This window comes from Podarcis vaucheri, assembly GCF_965113315.1.
Source record: "Podarcis vaucheri genome assembly, chromosome: 3".
NCBI classification, from domain to species: domain Eukaryota; kingdom Metazoa; phylum Chordata; class Lepidosauria; order Squamata; family Lacertidae; genus Podarcis; species Podarcis vaucheri.
The window spans coordinates 101616004-101638235 of NC_138761.1; the positions used below are offsets into that span (position 1 = coordinate 101616004).

Here is a 22232-nt window from a genome sequence, read left to right on the forward strand (position 1 = left end):
GCCTGGAATACTGAAGCATTGAGTGTCTCGTAAATCTCATAGCTGACATATGCCCGTACTGAAAATAGACTTTAAAAATTGGATTAAGTATGAATCTGCACTGAAATGTGTGTGTGTGTGTGTGTGTATGTGTGTGTGTGTGTGTGTGGAGTGTAAGCAACTGTGCTAAGTTCTTGCTAAAGGCCAAAACTATATGTTTGGGCAACTTACTCATAATATAGTTATCTTCCTCCCTTCCTATTTATCATCGGGGGAGCTTAAGGTGACATCTCAGTTTCAGCCGAGAGATGTACTCCTGTAATAAATATGCTGACAGCCCTGTTCCTGTTTTGTGTGAGTGGCTGACGTATTGCACAACAAATACTCCCCAGGGACATGGACATGGCATGTCATGAAAGGTAGAGTTATAGAGAGATTGCAATCCCTCTTCCTTTCAGACAAGTTAAGGGTCCCCAAGTGACCTGTTGGCAGCCCCTTGACATCACAGCGGGTGGAATATGAATGCTGATCTCGGTTTAAATAATAAATCTAAATTTGAAGATGTAGTCTATTCTGCTGCAAGGGACTAAGGGTGGTTTCCAACTATGTGGCTACTCAGAACAGACCCAGTGAAATTAATGGATGTAAGTTAGGCAACTTCATTAATTTCAGTGGGTTTACTTAATTTCTAAGTAAGTCCAGCGTTGGATACAGAATGTAAAAAAACCCAGTACATGATTGCATATTACACCTTTGCAGAACGGTTGCCATTATTGTGCTACTCTGCTGTGATCAGCTGTCATGATGCATTAGAATTGGAATGCTTTAGATCACACAGAGAGGCTGCGTCAGATAGGTACTTCCCACCTTCGAATCAGCGGCCCCAATGGAGAAGGGATGGAAGTACCCATAGGATTTGACCTACCAATGCCATATTAACAAACTAGTTGTCTATTCTTGGGGCAACCACACCACAGGAGTCCGATCAGTGATTTTTAAAAAGATGAACAATGGGGAGAATAATCTTATGTTAGGGATGAGAGAGAACGCCACCCATGGTGGAAGCTGAGGGTGGGAAGAAAAGGTAATCTTTACCACAATGGTTCTGGTGTTATCTCATTTTCCATCCTTTTTCAGGTTCCCTCCTATTGGTTCTTATGGGAGGGAAATTCAGTATGCTTCCTGGATTAAAGATTAAGACCTCCTGCAGGACCATGGCTTTGCCCCCCCCCTTAGGATGCATTTATTTTTTTTAAAAAATGACCACGGGAGATCGTGGTGTTGGATCTCCCATGGCACATCTACTTGGGTATATAAAACTATTCAGGCAGAAAAATGACAAAAGTCTAAGATGGGCTGCTCAAATCCCATTTTATTATCTCTCCAAGCACCCACCCTCAGCCCAGTTTCAACAGATGAATCTAAGAAGAGGACTGCTGGACCACAGTCTCATGTAGTTCAGCACCCCATTTTCACAGTGGCCAACCAAATGAGGAGCTCATAAGCAGGACCTAAGAGAAACACAACTCTCCCCACTTGTGATCTGCATCGGCTGGTATTCAGAGGCCTCCTGCCCCTGCCCTGACTTGCTTCAGATTCAATTAAAGGGACTGAGGCTTGCTAGCAATGACCTCATTCTCTGTAACTGGGAAAAGTAACTGGGCTTTTTCAAGGCCTAAAGTAATGACATGAGTGTTTTTGACAGCTATTGGCTAAGGGTCAATGAAGGCCAAAGAAATAAAAGAGCACTTCTTTGTACAAAATCCATGGACTTATTTAAGAGACTTTTAGATCTCCTTTTAGGACCATGACCTCACAAGGGAACTCCGTAAAACAGCAATAAAGTCTGACAACAATACAATTACCAATAACAACCCACATTTAAAGTGCAATCCTACACAAGGCTACTAGGAAGGAAGTCCGATGGACTTCAGCAGGGCTTGATTATCTTTCAGCAGCGTTGCTAACTGCATTATCAACCTATCTTCTCCCCCCTCCACTTTCGGAAGCAGAACTAAGCAAAACAACGTGTATGAGCAATTTGGCAGATACAATAGAAGTCACAGGGCACTCTGTGTCATTCTTAAAAGCACTCCACTCATGTTTGAAGGCTGAAACACAGCTTGAAGGACATATTATTGGAGAACCATCCTTGGCAGTGCCCTCCTTGAAATCCTTTTTTTTTCACTCAACATTTGAAACTAGGGCAACTGAGGGCATGGTGGGGAAAGTATGAGAGTGGCCGCAGGTATATGCCCTAGATGCCCTCAGTATAATGTGTGAGCAAATCTCATGGGGCTGTACACTATACATGTGTTAAGTGACCTGTGTGATTGGGCACCCACCACCAAGGATCTGAGACAGAACCAGATTAAGACCTTCAGAGGCATTTCCAAGAGTTTGGTGCCGCCATATATATCTAATTCAAAATATAGGCACTAATAAACCGTAGAATAAAATTTTATTTTTTGAAATGAAATGAAACCTACAGTAAGATGGAAAAAGATGTTTCTTTTTGTATACTTCCACTTGATTTAGATTTATTATTTTTATTATTATTATTGTGTGTGTGTGTGTGTGTGTGTGTGTGTGTGTGTGTGTGTATGCATGTATTTTCCCCCATTTATTGTGGGAGCCTTTTTTGTGGAACCTGGTTCAACTGTGCCATATGGTCCATGGTAATCCCAGCAATGGAGCATTTCTGTGGTGCTCCCCGCTTCCCTTGATGCCCTAAGCACGTGATTATTTTGCTTAATGGTTAATCCATCCTTGATCTGAGAGCTGGTGTAGTGCAGTGGAAAGACTCAGGTTCAAATCCGTACTTAGCTCACTGGTTGCTCTTAAGCCAGTCCCCAACCCTGTGGTTGGGGTGTGTGTTTTACTGCAAACGTACATGCTCTTCAAAGGAAAGGAGGGGTGCAAGTGTAATTGCATTACACGGTATATTAAATGTGAGTGGGTTATGCCCCCATGACCCTGCTCTCTTGCCAGGACCCTTTCAACCATTGTAGGTTGTGTGGAAAGGTTCAGCTAAGCCCCACATAAAGAAATGTCTCAGTGACATTGGTGGAGCCACTCCAGCCCAGCACCAATTAAGGTCTAATTAGGTGAGCCACTCACAGCAAAGGAAGATGAGGAAGAAGAAGATGCTGGAATGCTTGTGCATCTGCCCCTCAAGATTCTTCTTGCATTATCATGGGAAGGGAAATAGTTCAGAGGACAGAATCTACATCTCCTTAATGCCACTAATGAAACTCCATAGCCTTCATTTGCCTGCTGTAGAGTTTCAGTAACAACGTGAAGGCTTTGATGCTGGGTTCTTCTCATGCCGTTCTCCCCACCCCTCTGGTCACGCAGGGTTCAGGAGCAAAAGTCTCAGCACTGGAGCGAACAGAGAAGGATCCGCTTTGTCACCAGCTTGTCCGCTTTGGAGGAGGAGATGCGCACGGCCAGGCTCCTTGCCAGAGAACAACTGGACAGAATGGCCATACAGAGGATGGTACTGTAAGAGGGTCTTTGTCCCTTCCTTAGTTTGTGGGCCTGCTCAAGCACCTTCCTGGCTAAGAGCCTCTGAACTGCCTAGTATTCCCCTTCTCCTGCTTATTTAATTTATTTCCCCTCTTGTGCTGCAGGTAGAAGAGAAGATGGCTTTGGAAAGGTATACCGTTGAAGAGACCATCAGCCGAGCCCCTGAAATTTTGGTGCGGCTTCGGTCTCACACAGTCTGGGAGAAGATGTCTGTCAGGCTTTACTTCACTGTCCAGGGATTTCCCACTCCTGTTGTTCAATGGTAAGGCTTTGACCCCTTTCCAGGAATCTCAAAATGGCGTGAGGCTTTACTCATTTGGGAGCTTCGGCTCAGCTATTAAGTGTCACATACATAATGGCTATGTTAAAAATGCTTTGTAATCCTCAAAGACATGCTGAATGGGTGCTTGTTAACATTGCAGTTAAAGGAACCGAAGGCCCTGTCTTTGTACTGCAGACATACACACAGTAGCTATTTTGGAGCACAAAAGCTTGTGGCACACTGGCCTAACGGCTTAGAAAAGAAGGAGGGAAACCGCTCTACAAGTTTAAAACTCCTGCTGATTTTAATGGAGCAGCATAGCAGCCCAGGACTACCATTATTGCTTTACAATAAGAGTTAAATGCTACAAAGTCACCTAAGAAAATGTGAATCAACTGGAATGACTGGCGTGAGAGGTGGGGCAGGGAGCAGTGGAGCAAGGCGATCATTGTAGTAATCTAAATGAGGGTGGGCAGACTTTAGGCTTGTGGAATCTTTTTATTTTTAGGGGGGGGGGTTATACTAAAACTCTTAAGGTCCACCAACTGGAACCTGGTGCAGAAGACATACACTTTGATTCAAATAATTCTGAGTTCAAGACATTTTCAAGTACCAGAACTGGCTACACATCTGAAGCTCTCTCCCATTTCCACAGTAGAATTTGGGAACGGGGGAGTCATTGTGTTGCTGCCATTGTCAAGCAGTTGGAAGCTAGGAATCCTTGCCAATCCACTGCCAATATACCAGTAGATGCTGCTGTAGCTTCTCCCCCAGCCTTCTTCTAAACCTTCTGTAAGCTGCAAGTGAGTTGTCTAGGGTTCCCGCAAGAATAGCACATCTTAAGAAGAAGAAGAAGTAACTATAAATCGCTCTCAGTGAGTCTGCCCATGCATGTTCACTGACAGTTCAGACATCACATGTGTGAAACAGCCTTCACAGATCAAACACATAATACAATCTTGGATCTCTTTTCATCTGAAGACGTTCATGCACTCAGCTCATAATCATCCAGTGATAAGTCAAAGAGTGAAGAGGCATTGGCAGCGTATCGACATGCCTAAATGTGCCTGTAGTCTAAGCTCCATTCTGTTGACTACGGAGAATGAGTGCCTTGATTTCTCTTTTGTAACCATCTCTTTCCTGGGAAACCTATTTTCTGTTTCATTATTTTAGTCATGACCTGTTTGTGGCTTAATATTCTGTTTATCTTCAACTTTATATGAAGTAATTAAGTCTGTGAGCAGTATTAGGGATATATAAGTAATGTATTTCCACTGTGTTTCACAGTAGCTAAAATGTTGCCTCCCCACTGTCCAGGGTTGCTATCCTGCCAGTTGATATGTATGTGAACGGTTCCATTTACCCCTTGCCACCTGTCATAGTAAGCTGCCTTACACTAAGACAATTGGTCTACCAGTATTGTCTATACTGACTTGTGGAAGCTCCAGGATTTCAGCAGAAATCTTCTCTATCAGCTCTTGGAGCTACTGGGGCTAAACCTGAGGCCTTATGTATGCAACACAGATGCTCTACTGATGAGTTACTGTCCTCCTCCTTCCCCTGCCATTCTAAAGACAGATTTGGTAAGGGCTGGTGATGGAGAAAGGCAGACGCTAGCATAAAGCCAAACAGGGAGGCACACAGTTAGTCATGCTCTTCCAGATGTTTCAGGGAGAAATAGGATGTCCTATTGCACTGTAGGGAAGCTTACTGCATGATGGCTGTAATTCCATGGTGCAATAATCACATGCAGTCTCCCATTAGCATGACTATTTGCTTAGGAAGTTCTCCTGTGCCTTTAATAACTGTGCAGAAGAAGGAATGATTGCAGGATAGCTTATAAAGTTTCTAGGGGAGCTGGACTTAGATTCTCTGTTATGCAGCCATTAAAGTGACAGAAGGCCTGTCCTCCTGTGTGCTCAGCCATCCCATCTGGATTGAGCAGTGAGCCTAACTAAATGAGATTATGGACATCTATGTTCAATACACATAGTTTGTACATTTCCCCTACACCATCCATTCTATATACAGGCAGAAGGTCATTGAAATGGGGGAAACAGCTGGTGTTCTTACCGTTGTTTTGTCCTAAATGCCATCAAATTGCTCCTTGCTTACTGTTGTGATTTGTTTATTGGTGTGACCTGTCCTCTTTTCATGTGTTAGGTATAAAAATGAAGAACTGATTACTCCTGCAAGTGAGCCTGGGAAGTACACAATCGAAAGCAAATATGGGGTGCATGTCTTGGATATAAACCGGTAAGGATATCTTCTTCTTCTTTTTGGGGGACGTACGTTTATGTGAATAAAAGACCTCTATAAATATAAAGTACTATGACTATGCCACAGCAACTATAGGGGGCGTCAGATGACCACCCCATGGATTCAGAAAACCTTGGCCACTTGTGTGATTGGTGCATGTGAAGGGACTGTACATGAGAAGAATCCTGATACGGCTTGAATCCCCCATGTGGATGAGTTCTATATGTGCATATCTACATGTGCATTGGGCACCAAACATATGGCATACCTGTCAACTGCCCTGAGGGGGAAAAATGGACATTTTGTTTTCCCCCATGAGAGCATGGTGGCTATTTGCTCTTGCCCGATGTCGGGCCTATATCTCACTCCAAGAAAGCATGTTTTCCAGGTCCGTGATCTTGCACGGCACCCTAAAACATGTGTTTCAGGGTGCTGTGCCCAAAGAACTGCTTTTTCATGTCTGCAATCTCATGTGGTACCCGAAAACATGTGTTTTGGGGCAACATGACTGAAAAAGTGGTTTTTCTGGGTCCATAATCTTGTGCAGGTCATGTGACTCACATGGGATTTCAGACCCGGAAGACGGTGTCCTGGATTTGAGGTGCATCACTTGGGAGGGTATGGCCACTATGATCATAGGGGAGAAAGAAGATCATCAGAACCTTCTAATATGTTATACAAACCATTGGTCCTCTTAGATCTCTTAGACTAAGAAAGGGGGGAGTCTATTGCATTGGTAGGCACTGTAAAGTTCACAGTCTACTTGGACCATGACTTACCTGTAGTTAGTTGTTTCAAGGAAATGTGGGCAAAATATTTTCTTGTGGGTATGTGTGAGCCCAGGTGGAGACTTGCTTCAGGCAGAGCCTTGTGAAGCAGGGAGATGAAAACAGGAATGGCTGTCTGAATGCTGTAGCACAACTTTTGGAAGTATTGACCCAGGCTGGTGGCAACACCATTTGGACTCCAGAGCAAAACAGGCTGCAAAATAACCAGATAAATGTGTGGCTCTTACGTTGCTTGCCCCTGATCTAATGGAAATTGATGAAACAAATCCTCGATTTTACCAAGTGCAGGGAAAAACCTGCTGTAAACAGACAACACAAATGATTGTTTGGCCAGTCAGATAATTACAAATCGATCAGGCTGCTGTCTTTGGCGGTCAGCAGCAAATGCTGGCTGGAGTTTAAGTAGCCATAAGCCAATTTAAGGAAAGAGAATGCTAAAGAAGCTGGAGAAAAAAGCTAAAATTGACTTTTATAATCATGGGAAATGCAAGCAAAGGCTAATGCTTCATTGTCTCATATCCACTTTCCATAGGAAGGATCAGGGGGTGGGGGGGATGTTATTTTTTTCTCCTAGAAATTATGCAGAAACCTGTCTAATAGCAGCTTGGAATCTGCCTGATTTAATGTTTGTATCTTTTTCTAGAACAGGTGATGGTCTTTTGTCCATTTCCATTCAGGGAGATGATCTCCCCCTATCCCCAGTATCTTTCCATGTTATCATTTCTTCTGGCTTCTTAGGAGTCTTGGGGTCAAACTGTAGATGTGATGGCATTTATGTCTTTAAGCTCTTGTGTGATGGGAGCAGTAGCCAGCCTGGGTCTGTGATATGGGGAGAGAAGGCTTTCACCCTTTGATTCCAAGCTGGACCAAGGAGTAAAGCCCCCTCCTCATACCATAGTTCCAGTCTGGATATTTCCTCTCTTCATGCCAGTGGTTTATAAGCAAAGGCTAAATGTGTGAATCCCATCACACTTAGTTTGCACCTGGAAAGGACAATAATCCCTGGAAAAGCCAGTGAATGAAGTCTAGATGCATTTGGCTGAAAGGGTCTTCTTCCAAGTGTCTCTATATTTGTGTGATTGAAGGTGTGCCTCAGGGAATTTGGACATGTCTTGAGATTGGATGTTTTTGGTGCCTATGCTTGTTTGCTTGGATGAAGAAGAGATCGAGGGGCAGGGAGTGGATGCATTTGGTGGTGCTAATGGAAAAGATGCTGTGTTAATGAATCGCTGAGAAACTTGCTGAATATATATATATTCAGGTGTGATCATTACTAATTAGCTGGGATAAATTAATGGGTACCAATGAGCAACTGTGCTGTCCAGTAGAGACGCTCTTTTTCTTTAATGGTTTTCTGAGGGCTTTTGTTCTCTTCTTTCCACGTCCATTTTCCTCTCTCTTACACACACCCTAATAAAACCGCCCACTGAAACCAAATCCGATAGCTCAGTTGGTAGAGCATGATATTCTTGATCACAGGGCCATGGGTTCGAATCCTACATTGGGCAAAAAGATTCCTGAATTGCAGGGGGTTGGACTAGATGACGCTTGTGGTCCCTTCCAACTCTACAATTCTATGATTCTATGACAGCGTCCGCCACATATTAGTAATACACCATTAACCGTGTGCATATGTTTCTTTTTTTATTTTTACATTCATTTACTTGCCCCTCCTTTTCTCCAGTGAGCTCAAGGTGCTGTGCAATGTTCTTTTTATCCATTTTTATCCTCACAACAACCCCTTGAAGCTGGTTAGGCTCAGAGCGTGACTGGTTCATTCAGCGAGCTTCATTGCCAAGGGGGCATCTGAATGTGGGCATTCCCAGTTTTAGAATAAAACTCTTAAATATCACTCCAGGCTGCTGCTTATTGCAGATTATGGTATGTAATTAATTGAATTAATTAACAGAGTCATACTGTTGCATCTGGAAAGGCACCTACAGCAACTTCTTCTACAGCTGATATTTAGTGCCCCTTCCCAAGTCTTTTGTGATGTAGTAATTTGGACATCAGCCCTTATAATCCCCATATTACAGAAAGGGGGAATATTTGGTGACAGCCAAGAAAAATAAGACCGAGATCAGAAAAAGCTGAATGGAGTGCTTTGGGCGTTCCCTCTTGATATTCATTAACAATCTTTGGAATGGAAGGAGAATGAATTTTTTAGTGTTGCATCAAGGTGTGTATCTGTGCTTTGCACAATGCAGTTTGTACTCACTAGTATTCATGTATACTCTTGAATTATGATGTCCAACCACAAATTTTATTCCACAGTTTAACCCACTCCATCTTTCAGAAAGCCAGGCATTTGCATTCAGGTGAAGCTTACTGTCTATCATTCTTGTCCTGGACAAAAAAGGAAAAAAAGGGAAAACTGATCATGGATTTCCATCACCTTCCTCTGCTTTCATTTAAAACAGGCATGGTCAAACTTGGCCCTCCAGATGTTTTGGGACTACAACTCCCATCATCCCTAGCTAACAGGACCAGTGGTAAGGGATGATGGGAATTGTAGTTCCAAAACATCTGGAGGGCCAAGTTTGGCCATGCCTGATTTAAATCTTTTGGGTTTTTTTGGGGAAAAATAACAACCCCACATAATTAGTGAATGAAGACCATAGTTATGAAGGAGATTCATGAACTGATCTTGCATCTGTTTACATTTTTTGCGTAAAGTAGTCCAGAGGAGGTGGGGTCTTATTAAGATTTGAAGATATATCCTGGAAAGTTGCAGACATCTCTAGTGTCATTTTTGGGTGGTGGTGGGGCTATAGAAGAGCTAAGATTCTCCGCCTATTTCAGTATTCTTCTCAGCTGTTCATGCCAATATGCTGAGCTTCTAGTCATCCGATACTTGGCCACTTCAAGCAGCTTAGGAATTTCTTGGCTGTCATCTTAGTGGTTCTCTGAAGCTTATGCAGAGAACTTTTCCTTCTGATGCAAGTGTGACATTTATTCCTATGAATATACTGGGTGCTCCTTGGCTCCAGTGGAAAAATTCTTGAGGAGCCAAAGATGTGGCATCACCCTATCATTTTTTTTAAAGCTGCAATTGGACACTGTTCCATCTGTCCATTTGCCTGTCTCAGAGGACTCTGACATCTGCACCAAAATCTAGTCTCTCTCCCCCCCCCCATTTTGGATCCATCAGCTCACTCTGTGTGGTTGTCTCTCTGTGTGTTTGTTTCAACAGCTAGGTGCTGCAGTGTTTATTTTCATATACTGTGGCCTTTCATATTCCTTTTCCTGGAATAAGCAGCAAAACAAAATGGCGTCTCTTTACCATTCACTGCTTTCAATTGGTCAGTGTTTCTACTTCCTATTGAAACCAGCAGCTGAGATCCCAATTTATTAAATCGTGCACCATATGTGAGATTTCACTTATGCGCAGCATTTATCCGGATATGAAGAACCTGTGACCATGCAAGACTTTTCTTCTGCCTGAGGCAGAAGAGCAAATGGTGCCCCATACCAATTGTACTCAGTATATGTGGTACCAAAAGCTGGTCAAATTATTTTGGTACCTGAGGCAAAACATCTCATAAGGACAACTCTTCCTCCCTGGGAATCAAAATACAACCAAAAAATTAAAGTAACTAGTCGTTTACTGCCCTTTCATGACACTCCAAGTCACAGACCAGAAGTAGCAGTATCACTCTGCCTAACAGTAAAATGAAGCTTGGTTGTTGTACTCCATTTCCCATCAGCTCCAGCTAGAATGACCACTGGTCATGGATGATGGGAGTTATAGTCCAATATACTATGGAGGCTATAAGTTCCCCATTCCTGAAGTATGATTTCTTATCCTCTACCTTTGAATTAATAAAATTAATTGATTTCAGATCTCCCCTGCATATTATTCTGTGGTTTCTGCTGTATCATCTACTGTGGCAATACCCTCATTGACTCTTAAGAAACCAGTTCCTCATGAACTGCTGCCACCCACATGAACCCGCCTGGGGAGATGAGGGATGAGGGAGCTGGCCAGGAACCCAGACAGCTGGTGGGGGTCCTCTAATCCTGGTGAAGGGATATCCCAATTCATTGGTTCCTCAGGATCATTGGCAATGTGGAGATCAGATATGGGAGGAGTCCTGCTCCTTTGCTCCTCATTACAGGAGGCCTCATGTTTGAGGACCAGGCAAATGGATACGAGGGTACGATCAGTGCCGGATTTATGTATAAGTTAAACAAGCTATAGCTTTGGGCCCCACTCTCTTGGGGCCCCCCCAAAAAAATAAAGGGAAAAAACTGGATGTACATTTCCAAAATATAAGATAAAAAACAAATAAAATAAAACAAAACCTACATACAGTAACAGTGTTGTGTGTTGTGTAGGCTCCTATGATGTAAGCAATGGGCGCTGCATATAGCACATATTCAACACAAAAAACAGCAACAATTTGTTGTTGACAAAGGACAGCTGGACATATAAAGGGCCCCGTTACCTTCAGTAGCTTAGGGCCTCATCAAACCTGGGTACGATTCACCTTCCCTTCCATTTGCTAGCCTCTCAGGCAAAGTGCTAATGCCCGAATAGGAATTGTCAGTAAATATTTTCCCAACAAAGTCGTGCTCATAAAAGATAACTCACATTCCTTTACTATTTGTCATGAGAAGACAGCATCAACAACCTTGTTATTGTCTAGGTACAGTCAGTGCATGATCTGTGCTTCCTTTATTAGCAAGGCTGTTGCTATTTCTACAGAGAGTTTCCACAGGTGTGCAAAATATAGATAAGGATCTAGTGGTGATGATGAAGATAGGGATCTAGTGGTGACAGCAACAGCAAAAAGGCTTCCCTTCACTCTACAGAAATAGACTGTTATCAGGCACCTTTTGAGCCAATCTATAGGTACTGAATTTTGGCTGGTCATTTCAACTTCACAGAAGTCCAGAAACAATTCTGTGTATACGGTAGTTTGCCCTTTCAGAAATTATTTGAAGGCATGAACATTTATCAGAAGTGAGCAGAAATTTCATTTCAGATTAGCTGCTTTGAGTTCCCTTAGAAAGAAAAGTAGGATAATAAAATAAATAGTATCCATTGCATCCACAGTACAGTCTTGTTTTTTTTTGTTGTTGTTTTTTGCTAATGACTATAATTCACTTTTTGCAATATAACACACAATTTTCAAGTCTCTGTGACTATTAAATTCCACCGATTCGCCTCTAGTTTTTGCAATGCATGAGCGATGATCTGCCTCTAGGAGGAGCTACAACCCTTAGATATGACTACTGTAAAGTGATTCCAGAGTTTACTGTCATTCATAAGCGAGTTATCAAAATGAAGTAGTGAACATTTCACCTTTCAGTGATGTCATAGACCAAAGGAAGTGCTCTGATTGCAGATCTTCACTTTATTTTTCCTCCTCATTCCCTCCTCTCCCTTCTCCTCATGCAAAGCAAGGCTGTGACATTGTTTCTTTCGCGAAAAGGTCCATTTCACACCACAAAAGCTAACCGGGCATCCCAACTCTCTGTGTCGGTTATCGTCTGTCAAATCAGAAGCAAATGTGAAAGCAATAGTTATATCCTCTTTTTTCACCTTTCCTTATCTGTAATATATCTATCTAATCTCAATCTGATCTTTGCAGAGGAAATCTGAAACTTCATCTTTAAAAGCACAGATGTTCAAAATGTGGTCTCCTGTCACTTAGGAGGAAATTTGTCTAGTGAACATGTTAGGACATACATGGATTTTACACAGAAGCATCCAAGCACATATTCTCAAGTGTATCACAAAAGTATTGCAGTTTTTTTAAAGGTTTCTTGCAGGACCCTGGGACCTGAAGACTCAGTGGAAGTGCAATTTTAAAACACGTTCCGAAGAGTTTGATTCCTTCTGTGCCCATCTTTATGGCATTACTTGGGTCAAATTCATCTGTGGAAGTAGAGAGTCTTGTTTCTGCTAAATGAGCAATATCAGACTTCTTGCTGCAGTTTTGAACCTGAACCTGTATTTCAGGGGTAGGGGATTGTTTTTCAGCCTGAGGGTTGCATCCCTTTGTGGAAGAGCTTTTGGGGACCATATGCCAGTGGTGGGAGGTGCTGGAACCCACATTGCATGGATTTAATACCAAAAGTGTGCAGGGCCACCACCGCTCTATTTCTCTGATAGACACACACGGGGGTGGTGCGTCCCATTTTGCCTTGTGAGTTGAAACAGGAAGTGTCTGAGGAAAAGGGGCTGACCCAGTTCTCCCTCCTCTGCCAACCCCTGGCAGTCTAGTAAAAAGGTTTTGTAAGTATTGTGATCTTGTTTGCATCTCTCCCTCTGACCCTTTTTAGAGCTCACTATGATGACACCGCTACCTACACCGCTGTGGCGACAAATGTGCACGGTCAGGCGTCCACCAGTGCTGCTGTCGTCGTGAGGAGTAAGTAAGCTACAGAGACAGTCCAAAGAGAAATACCCACAACGATGCTTAAGTTGCTCGTGTCAGAACTGTTTGTCCCTTTCTTTCAGGGTTCAGAGGCGATGAGGAGCCTTATCCTGCTGGAGTTCTTCCTATTACCTGTAAGTCCACTTATTAATTTGATGTAGTCATATGGGTGTCAGGAGTCTGCATAGTACATTTCCCCAGAATCATAATAAATTTTGCTTCAAGTCTGCTGTTGGGCACAATTTAAGATGGCAGTTTTAACCTATACAGCTCTGAACGGCCTGGGGCCTGCCTATCTTAGAAACACCTCAATCTCAATGAGCTCTTTGCACCGTTAGGAGAGGACTTCTTGTGGGTGCCAAATAACATCTGCTGGGGCTGTTGCATGTCGAGGTCCCCAAGTGGTGTAGTGGTTAAGAGTGGTAGACTCGTAATCTGGTGAACCGGGTTCGCTTTCCTGCTCCTCCATATGCAGCTGCTGGGTGACCTTGGGTTAGTCACACTTCTCTGAAGTCTCTCAGCCTCACTCACCTCACAGAGTGTTTGTTGTGGGGGAGGAAGGGAAAGGAGAATGTTAGGCGCTTTGAGACTCCTTTAGGTAGTGATAAAGCAGGATATCAAATCCAAATCCAAACCCCAAATAAAGCACAATTCACACATAATTTTAGTTTAAGGTTTTTGGCATAATTTTGGCCACAACTTTATTAAAATACAAAAAATGTGAGTGGTTGCTTAGGCCTTGGTTATGACTATCTGACCCCGCATGGGGACAGACTGACATTTCGCACGACCGCGAAAGTCAGAAAAGGAAGAACATTTTGGGGAGAGTGATGGAGAAGGGGACCTTCCCTCACCTCTCCCCAAATGCTCCCAGGGGCTCTTGCGTGGCCCTAGCCCCTTGACAGGGGTTCAGACAAAAGCATGGCGAGCCCCTGAGTTCCTTTAATGGAAAACCCTTGCAGCAGCAGCATTAGAGGGGCAGGCACAGCCAATCCATGCCCCTCCACCAACCAAATCCTAAAACCAATGCCTAACCGCAACGTTACAAGTTGTGACAATTTGCTATGCAGTAGGCAAAAACCAAATGGCACCAGCCAATCAGCCAAATGGACAAAATTCCTACCAGGCCCCTGCCCCAAAAGCAGACGACCCCATGGCAGGCATAGCAAGGTCAAAGCGAACAACCCTAATTCTAGGGAGGGTGGACAGGCAATCCGATGCGCGCAGCGAAAAGAGGAAGCTCAATGCTGTGCGCAGGGGTTTTAACATTTCTAGCTGTCAATCAGAAAATGGCAACATCAAAATCTCCCCCACAACAAGGGGAGCCCAATCACAACGGTGGCCAACTCAATTTTACCCACCCAGTAACAGTGGGGTGTCCTGTAAGCTCCCACCGCAACACGTGCTCTCCATTAAGGAGAACACGCTATAGCAGGACCTTCTAAGCCAAGGTTTCCCAAACTTGGGTCTCTAGCTGTTTTTGGACTACATTTCCCATCATCCCTGACCACTGGGCCTGCTAGCTAGGGATGATAGGAGTTGTAGTCCAAAAACAGTTGGAGACCCAAGTTTGGGAAACCCTGTTCTAAGCAGTGCTCCTGGTCTGTGGAATTCCTTCCCAAAACAAGCTCACCAAATGATCAACTCCTGGGGGAAAGTCTAAACTGTCCTATGTTTGATGTCTTGCTGGGGTTATGCATCTCTCTATCTTGTTTTTTTCCCCTCTATTACTGTACTTCACGCTAGCTTCGTTCTTGTTTTGCTTACAGTGCCCATGCCCCTGGACATCTGCTTCTCCCATTTTGATGTTCAGTTCTTGGAGAGGTTTGGTGTCACCTTTGGTGTGGAAGGGGAAACATTGACCCTCAGGTGTGATCTGCTGATCACACCAGAGCTGAATCGCCTTCGACCTCGTGCTGAGTGGTACAGAGATGGTAAGTTTTTCTTTCTTCAGGTAAAACATGTGGCTGCTCTTAAATGGCCGCTCACCTTTTTCTCAGGTGGGCGGTGGTTGCGGCCTTAAAGTTGTGGCCATTTTAAAATCCACATTGTTGTTTGCTTGAGTTATTTTATCCCACTTCACTTTAGTCGCTGCCAGGGTAGGGGGCACTGCAACTGGGAACGCAGTTTTATTTTGAATTTTTCAAGGGGTATAATATTGTGTGATGTCAGTCAGAAATGTACTCTGTGGGTGTCCTTGGGTAGATCCCTCAAGAGCACCAGACATGTTGATAGTGACTGCTATCTCTCTGCAAATCTGCAGTGTACTGTGAATTAATAGCATTAGTCTAGAAAGCCAATGGTAAAAGCCCTCTTGGGTAAGGGCGTTACTAATGGACTGATGAATATTTTTCTTTAAAAAGTACTGATTTTAGCACACTCAGCATAGATAAGTCTGGGTTTGTGTTCACTCCCTTGTACAAGTTGTTTCATTTTTCTCAGTATTAAAATCTTTCCCTCCTCATCTTTTTTTTCTGAATTAATTATACGAACGGATAAGGTGGACTTCCACAGTTTACTTCCCCTAATTGGACCCATGGGAATTTCCTGCTTGCTCCAAATTACTATAGTTTAAAGCATTTATTGGCTATTAAACTCTGGGGAATGCAGTATGTATAAAAATCAGTTAAGTCACATCCTGTTTATGGTTCACACATTCTGGAAGTACAAAGAGACACATTTCAGTTTTCTGCGGCTGATTAACATTACAGGATTTCCATTCTAAAATACTTGGCAAAAGCAGGCTTGCCATACAACAGGGAAATTCACGACATGTCCTGATTTTGAGGTGTAAAAATGGCTTTGGGGTTTTTATACAGTATATGTTGGAAGCGACCCAGAGTGACTGGGGCAACCCAGTCAGATGAATGGGATGTAATAGTAACAACAACAACAACAACAACAACAACAACAATAATAATGGAATAGGACATCCCTATTTTCATTGGAGAAATGTTGGAGGGTGTGGATCCAGCATATGACCTACAACATGCTTTCAGCCAATGATATATTGAGATGGCCACTGGTTGTCACGGAAGCCATGAAGTCCTCAATTAGGACACTCAAGGTGGCCTTGGTATGAAAGTTTTGTTTCCCAACACTACTCTGTGGGAGTTCTCCAACATCACCTTCTGGCCCCAGCACAAGGCACAAATGACATTACAATCACTTAATTGCATAGGTGTTAATTGCACAGTTAAATGCACGCTTAATTGCACAGTCTAAAATATTCTGACTTTTGAAAATTGTCTGTGTATTTCCAGACACAACTCGTGCAGAGATCTGAACTTAAGTGCTCATTGTAACAAGACCTTATTGATTAGACTATATCTGTATAGAACAGTTCTCAGGAAGCTAAACACGCCCCCTTGCCCTAAAAGTAGCCAAATCAATTATTAAGGTAAGAGGTAAGAACTGGAATCGGTGGGATCTTCTTTAGCCAAGATAAAATATTCTACACGTTTCATTGCATCAAATTGCACTAGTCATACTGATTAATTTACATTAATTTTGAGTCACAACCTCTCACCTGTGAGAAATTCAAACTTAATTTGATTCACTGCTCAGCAGGAATGCCCACAAGATTTTAAATTAAGTGTGTATTTATAGCAGACTTCAGATTAAACTGAAATCTGGCCTTAAGTCATTCCCCCCCCTTCCAATTTAATCTGACACATGCCTTGGATAGAGAAGTTTATTTAAAAGGATCAAAAGTGCATACACAGAGTGATAACTCTTGATTAGGTGTGTGCAATCCAGCCAAAGTTAAGCATATTTAAATCCCATTGATTTATGTGGGAGAGCAAAGCCTGTGCTTAACTCGCTGTTGTTGAAATCAATAGGTCTTAAAATACTTAACTTTGACTGGATCGTTCTCTAGATTATGTTTTCATGACACTGCTTCAAAAGGGTTTGTGGTTTTTTTGGTAGGGGGAATGGGGTCCAGGTGAGCTGATTTGTTTAAAATGGCAGTGTTGAGACATCTAGTCACCAGGTCTCTGAGGGACAGTCTTGAGTAGTGCAAAAATAGAATACGCATATCTTTATATAATTGAAGGTGGCATGAATCTGAAGGTTGACAGTTTGGTTCTTTAAAGATAGAACTTTAAAAGATACGCTCTAAAGTTTCTCCTGAATACGTTTACCCTAAAACGACTGTCTCAATGATTCAGCGCAGGTCAGAATAGGATCAGGGTCAGTCAGTCACTGCTAACCTGATGATATGTGCAAATCTGTTCCAGATGTCCTTGTGAAAGATTCCAAGTGGACAAAAACATTCTTTGGAGATGGCCGGGCAGCACTGTCCTTTACCCACCTGAACAAGGATGACGAAGGCTTATATACGTTGCGTTTAGTTTCGAAAGGAGGAGTGAGTGAATACAGTGCATTTCTGTTTGTGAGAGGTATGGTGTTCTTTTGTATTGTTGTTGTTGTTGTTTAGTCGTTTAGTCGTGTCCGACTCTTCATGACCCCATGGACCAGAGCACGCCTGGCACTCCTGTCTTCCACTGCCTCCCACAGTTTAGTCAAACTCATGCTGGTAGCTTTGAGAACACTGTCCAGCCATCTCGTCCTCTGTTGTCCCCTTCTCCTTGTGCCCTCAATCTTTCCCAACATCAGGGTCTTTTCCAGGGAGTCTTCTCTTCTCATGAGGTGGCCAAACTATTGGAGCCTCAGCTTCAGGATCTGTCCTTCCAGTGAGCACTCAGGGCTGATTTCCTTAAGAATGGAGAGGTTTGATCTTCTTGCAGTCCATGGGACTCTCAAGAATCTCCTTCGGCACCATAATTCAAAAGCATCAATTCTTTGGCGATCAGCCTTCTTTATGGTCCAGCTCTCACTTCCATACATCACTACTGGGAAAACCATAGCTTTAACAATACGGACCTTTGTTGGTAAGGTGTTCTTTGGTATATGGAACGATTATGCTTTGCTCTGCATGTCCGATCATCAGAACTGGGAGTGGGGGGAGGCAGGCCGCAACAGTCTATCTTTGCCAGATGTCATCACCATGGGAAATTAGGAGACATGTCCCTTAGAGACACTCCCTTTCAGGGGTTATGCTTGTTGTGGCTGACTATCATGCAAGAACAGGGATGCAACACTTGTGTGTCCACACTATGGTGCTTACAGGTACTGGAGAATTTGATTCAATTCATGGAATGCCTGAGGGAGAAAAGAAAAAGGGATTTCCTAAATTAGATGTGTAAATGAAAAGGAGAGGAATACATTAAGATAGAATGAAGGTCACCATTTGACCTCACATTTGCGTTCACAATTCCCCCTGGCAAGTCAGAATAATATCATATGAGTCCATAGGGGAATGGGCTCCATTTTAAATTCCTTCTTTTAAATGAGCACATTTCTGTTATGTGTAGCATTTTCGTTAAATACTTTGGGAGAAATCCTCTGCTATAAGCGGTCGAGCTATGCTGCATTATACTCTGTGACAGAATAGCTCTGATAATAAACTTATTTTCTTGCAAGTATAAACGATTTCAGTAGAATTTACTTCCAAAGAAGTTCACTCTGACTCCCAACCTTAGAAATACTGTGGGTTCTTTTTTACATACAAATCTTCTGTGCCATTTGGTGCTGGGGGCGGGGCAAAGATTTACCATTTCTCTCTCTGAAACAAGTACCAATGTCATCTCATAAAACTTCCTAGCTCTCTGTTTTTTGTTCTTGTTTTTCCCTTCACTGGAGCCATATTTTGTTTCTCCAGTATACTCTTTGCTCATAAACTTACATGGAAAATTCCACCTCAGAGAAGACAAGATGGCAGAAGGTGCAAGTTGAATGTTCATAGTGGCCAGCGCTGATACAGGGAGATGGAACCTGTGGCCCCCCCAGACTCCAACTCCCATCATGTCTTGGCACTGGCTATACTGTGGCTGATGGGAGTTGGAGTCCAACAAGATCTGGAGGGCAACAGATTCTTGTTCTAATACATGCTCCCCAATGAACGAATCTCTGAATTAAGGGGGCTTCAGGGCAACATGGGTGTTGAAGATGTTTGTCATTTAAAAAATAATAATTCCCAAAGAAAAGTGAACATTATTGAAATTAAGACAGTTATGAAATGGTGTGGGACATGGGTGGCACTGTGGGTTAAACCACAGAGCCTAGGACTTGCCAATCAGAAGGTCAGCGGTTCAAATCCCCGTGATGGGGTGAGCTCCCGTTGCTCGGTCCCTGCTCCTGCCAACCTAGCAGTTTGAAAGCACGTCAAAGTGCAAGTAGATAAATAGGTACTGCTCCAGTGGGAAGGTAAACAACGTTTCCGTGCACTGCTCTGGTTCGCCAGAAGCAGCTTAGTCATGCTGGCCACATGACCTGGAATTTGTACATCGGCTCCCTTGGCCAATAAAGCGAGATGAGCGCCGCAACCCCAGAGTTGGCCATGACTGGACCTAATGGTCAGGGGTCCTGTTGCCTTTACCTTTATGAAAGGGCAGCCAATCCACATTTTGGGTAAGAAGCCCAACATTGGTAAGATAAAAAACAATCCTGGGAGGAAAATATTCTCAAAGAGCCAGTATTTCAACAGATTAGCTATAACATCCAGAATGAGCGCTCACACTTTACATTGTGGGTGCCCTTTGCAGGATCGCGCACGGTGCTACAGTTCCCAGGGAACTTACTGACAAACAGGGTCTGACCTGCCTCTCAGTGTTATTATTTGTTCACGCCCAGCCTCAGTAATCAAGTTTATTGCTGAGAGGTGGGGCCAGCCCCATTTATAAATAGGGGGTGGAGCCGACAGTAGCCAGGCAGTCGGCTCTTGAGATTCACCCTCACTACTCTCCCTTTGTTTAATGTTTCTTGTTTGCAGGTTAACTTTTCCTTCCTGTTTAGTGGGCGCTGCTACGGTCTTTGACTGGTTGCTGTTGAAGGACCAGGAAGAAATTTTCCTGCATTGGCAGGTTTTGTCTTCCCCGTAGCAATTCGTCACAACTTTGGTGGTTTATGGCCTTAGGTGGGATCCTTTAGTCTTTCCTTCCCTATGGGGGGGCATGAAGTGGTGACTCACCCCCCCTGTGGCAACGATTCCAGGGTCCCCTCTTAAAAGGGGTTATATATATGGGTGTCACTGGCCATACATCAAAAGTCAACTACCCTGCGTGTGGGGATATGGGCTAGGCTGCCTGCATACACATACATCTTGCAGTGCATTCCCATATCCCATTTACCCTGAGGAGCCCCAGTTCCCCCAGCTGGGGGGCTGGGAGGGATACACGCCCAAGGCCTAAGCCAAGGTCTTCCTACATTTGGAAGTTTATATAAGTTGTGGCCTAATTTTAATTCCATAACACATCAGAGTCTTTAGTCTTTCTTTATGATCCCTGGGGGCTGTGGCTGTCGCGGCCTGGTGACGCAAACTGGATATTCTTTAAGGCCCAACCGTAGTGTAATGTTGTTTTTTTGCATACTCTTTTCTTAATGCATGCGCAATGTATGTTCTGGAGGGACATATTTTCCTGTATATAAAATCCCTTTATACAGCTGGATCTATCATGGCATGAAATGCCACTTCTTCCTTTTTTGCACGAATGATTTATGACACATAGCTTATTGTCACAATGTCAGTTCCTCGGGTTTAGAGCTGAACTTCTTTTTAAAGCCACCAAATTTATGCCTCCCACCCCCCGGTTTAGTTTAATTGAAACCCAGAATCATCATCATCAAGTTTATTTTCCAAACAATGCTCAAAGCAATTCACAAGAATAGGAAACAAAGCAATAGGTATAACATAGTCATAAATATCGCAAACACATTTCATAAATATGGTAATTTATATCCACATTAGCAAACTAACAGAAACATTGCTCATGGGTTTCATATACACGCACCCGCTGAGAATATCAACTGAATTATGGCTCAGATGTCATTAAATCTACATTTTTTGCTTGGTTTCAGATGCTGATGCACTGGTAATGGGGGCACCAGGAGCACCAATGGATGTGAAATGTTATGATGCCAACAGAGATTATGTTATTGTTACTTGGAAACCACCCAATACAACCCACGAAGCTCCAGTTATTGGCTATTTTGTGGACAGGTATATGTCTGGTGGGGTTGCTGTTTCTTTTGTACATCAAACCCATAAACAATGATTAAGGAGTGTAACACTGGTTTTACTTGCGATGGTGAATTAAGAGCATTATCATTCGGGTCTCTTTTATTGCTCCTGTTTCTGTGTGGGGTTTATGATTTTGTCACCAAGTCTCCAGCCTCAGTTCCAGCTTTATTTGAGCTGGGTCACGCAAGCAGATACATGGGATAGCCATCTGGGATAGTTCAGCATGAAACTCTTAATCTTAGGGTGGTGGGTTCAAGCCCCACCTTGGGCAAAAAATTCCTGAATTGCAAGGGACCCATGTGGTCTCTTCCAACTCTACAATTCTATGATAAATCACACCTGAATGTGTGTCAGCTCCATGGACTTTTATAAGATTTTGCCACTACACTCCATTAGTATCTTAACTTACAGCAGAACCCTATTTTGCTGCCCAGTGTTTCTAAAGTCACTGACCAGACTCCACATTCAGCAGGGATGTGTATGGCAAGAAATAACATACATGTCTTCAACAATCCTAACAAACCATGTAAGAGGAATTTTATGCATGGCTTTGCCATTCCACTTTGTTACACGTTCCTTGAGCAGTGTGGGATCCTGTCACAGAGAAGTATCTCGTCTTCGGCATTAGCTGGCTGTTACGAAACGTTGGAAAGCTTTTTCTTCCCCTTGTCTTTTTGTCCCTTTCCAAAACTCAGATGTGAAGTGGGTACTGAAAACTGGGTTCAGTGCAATGATGCGCCTGTTAAAATCTGCAAATATCCAGTGACTGGGCTGTTTGAAGGGCGTTCCTACACATTCCGTGTGAGGGCAGTCAACCAGGCTGGCATCAGCAGGCCATCTAGAATCTCTGAAGCAGTGGCAGCTCTGGATCCCGTTGACTTGGAAAGATTGCAAAGTAAGTAACATGTGAATGAAAGAACTCTTCAGCATTTATTCAAGCTGCAACC

General features: G+C 43.3%; 1 protein-coding gene across 1 annotated transcript in view; it reads left to right on the forward strand.

The window, feature by feature from the left end:
• Positions 1 to 22232, forward strand: part of MYOM2 (myomesin 2) — an 83759-nt gene that overhangs the window by 14710 nt on the left and 46817 nt on the right. Inside the window, exons 4-12 of the mRNA XM_082215397.1 lie at positions 3337 to 3478; positions 3612 to 3769; positions 5933 to 6025; positions 13108 to 13196; positions 13286 to 13336; positions 14972 to 15136; positions 17444 to 17605; positions 21123 to 21264; positions 21981 to 22180. Of these exons, the coding sequence (XP_082071523.1) occupies positions 3337 to 3478; positions 3612 to 3769; positions 5933 to 6025; positions 13108 to 13196; positions 13286 to 13336; positions 14972 to 15136; positions 17444 to 17605; positions 21123 to 21264; positions 21981 to 22180 (1202 nt within the window). The remainder of the gene's footprint in view (positions 1 to 3336; positions 3479 to 3611; positions 3770 to 5932; positions 6026 to 13107; positions 13197 to 13285; positions 13337 to 14971; positions 15137 to 17443; positions 17606 to 21122; positions 21265 to 21980; positions 22181 to 22232) is intronic.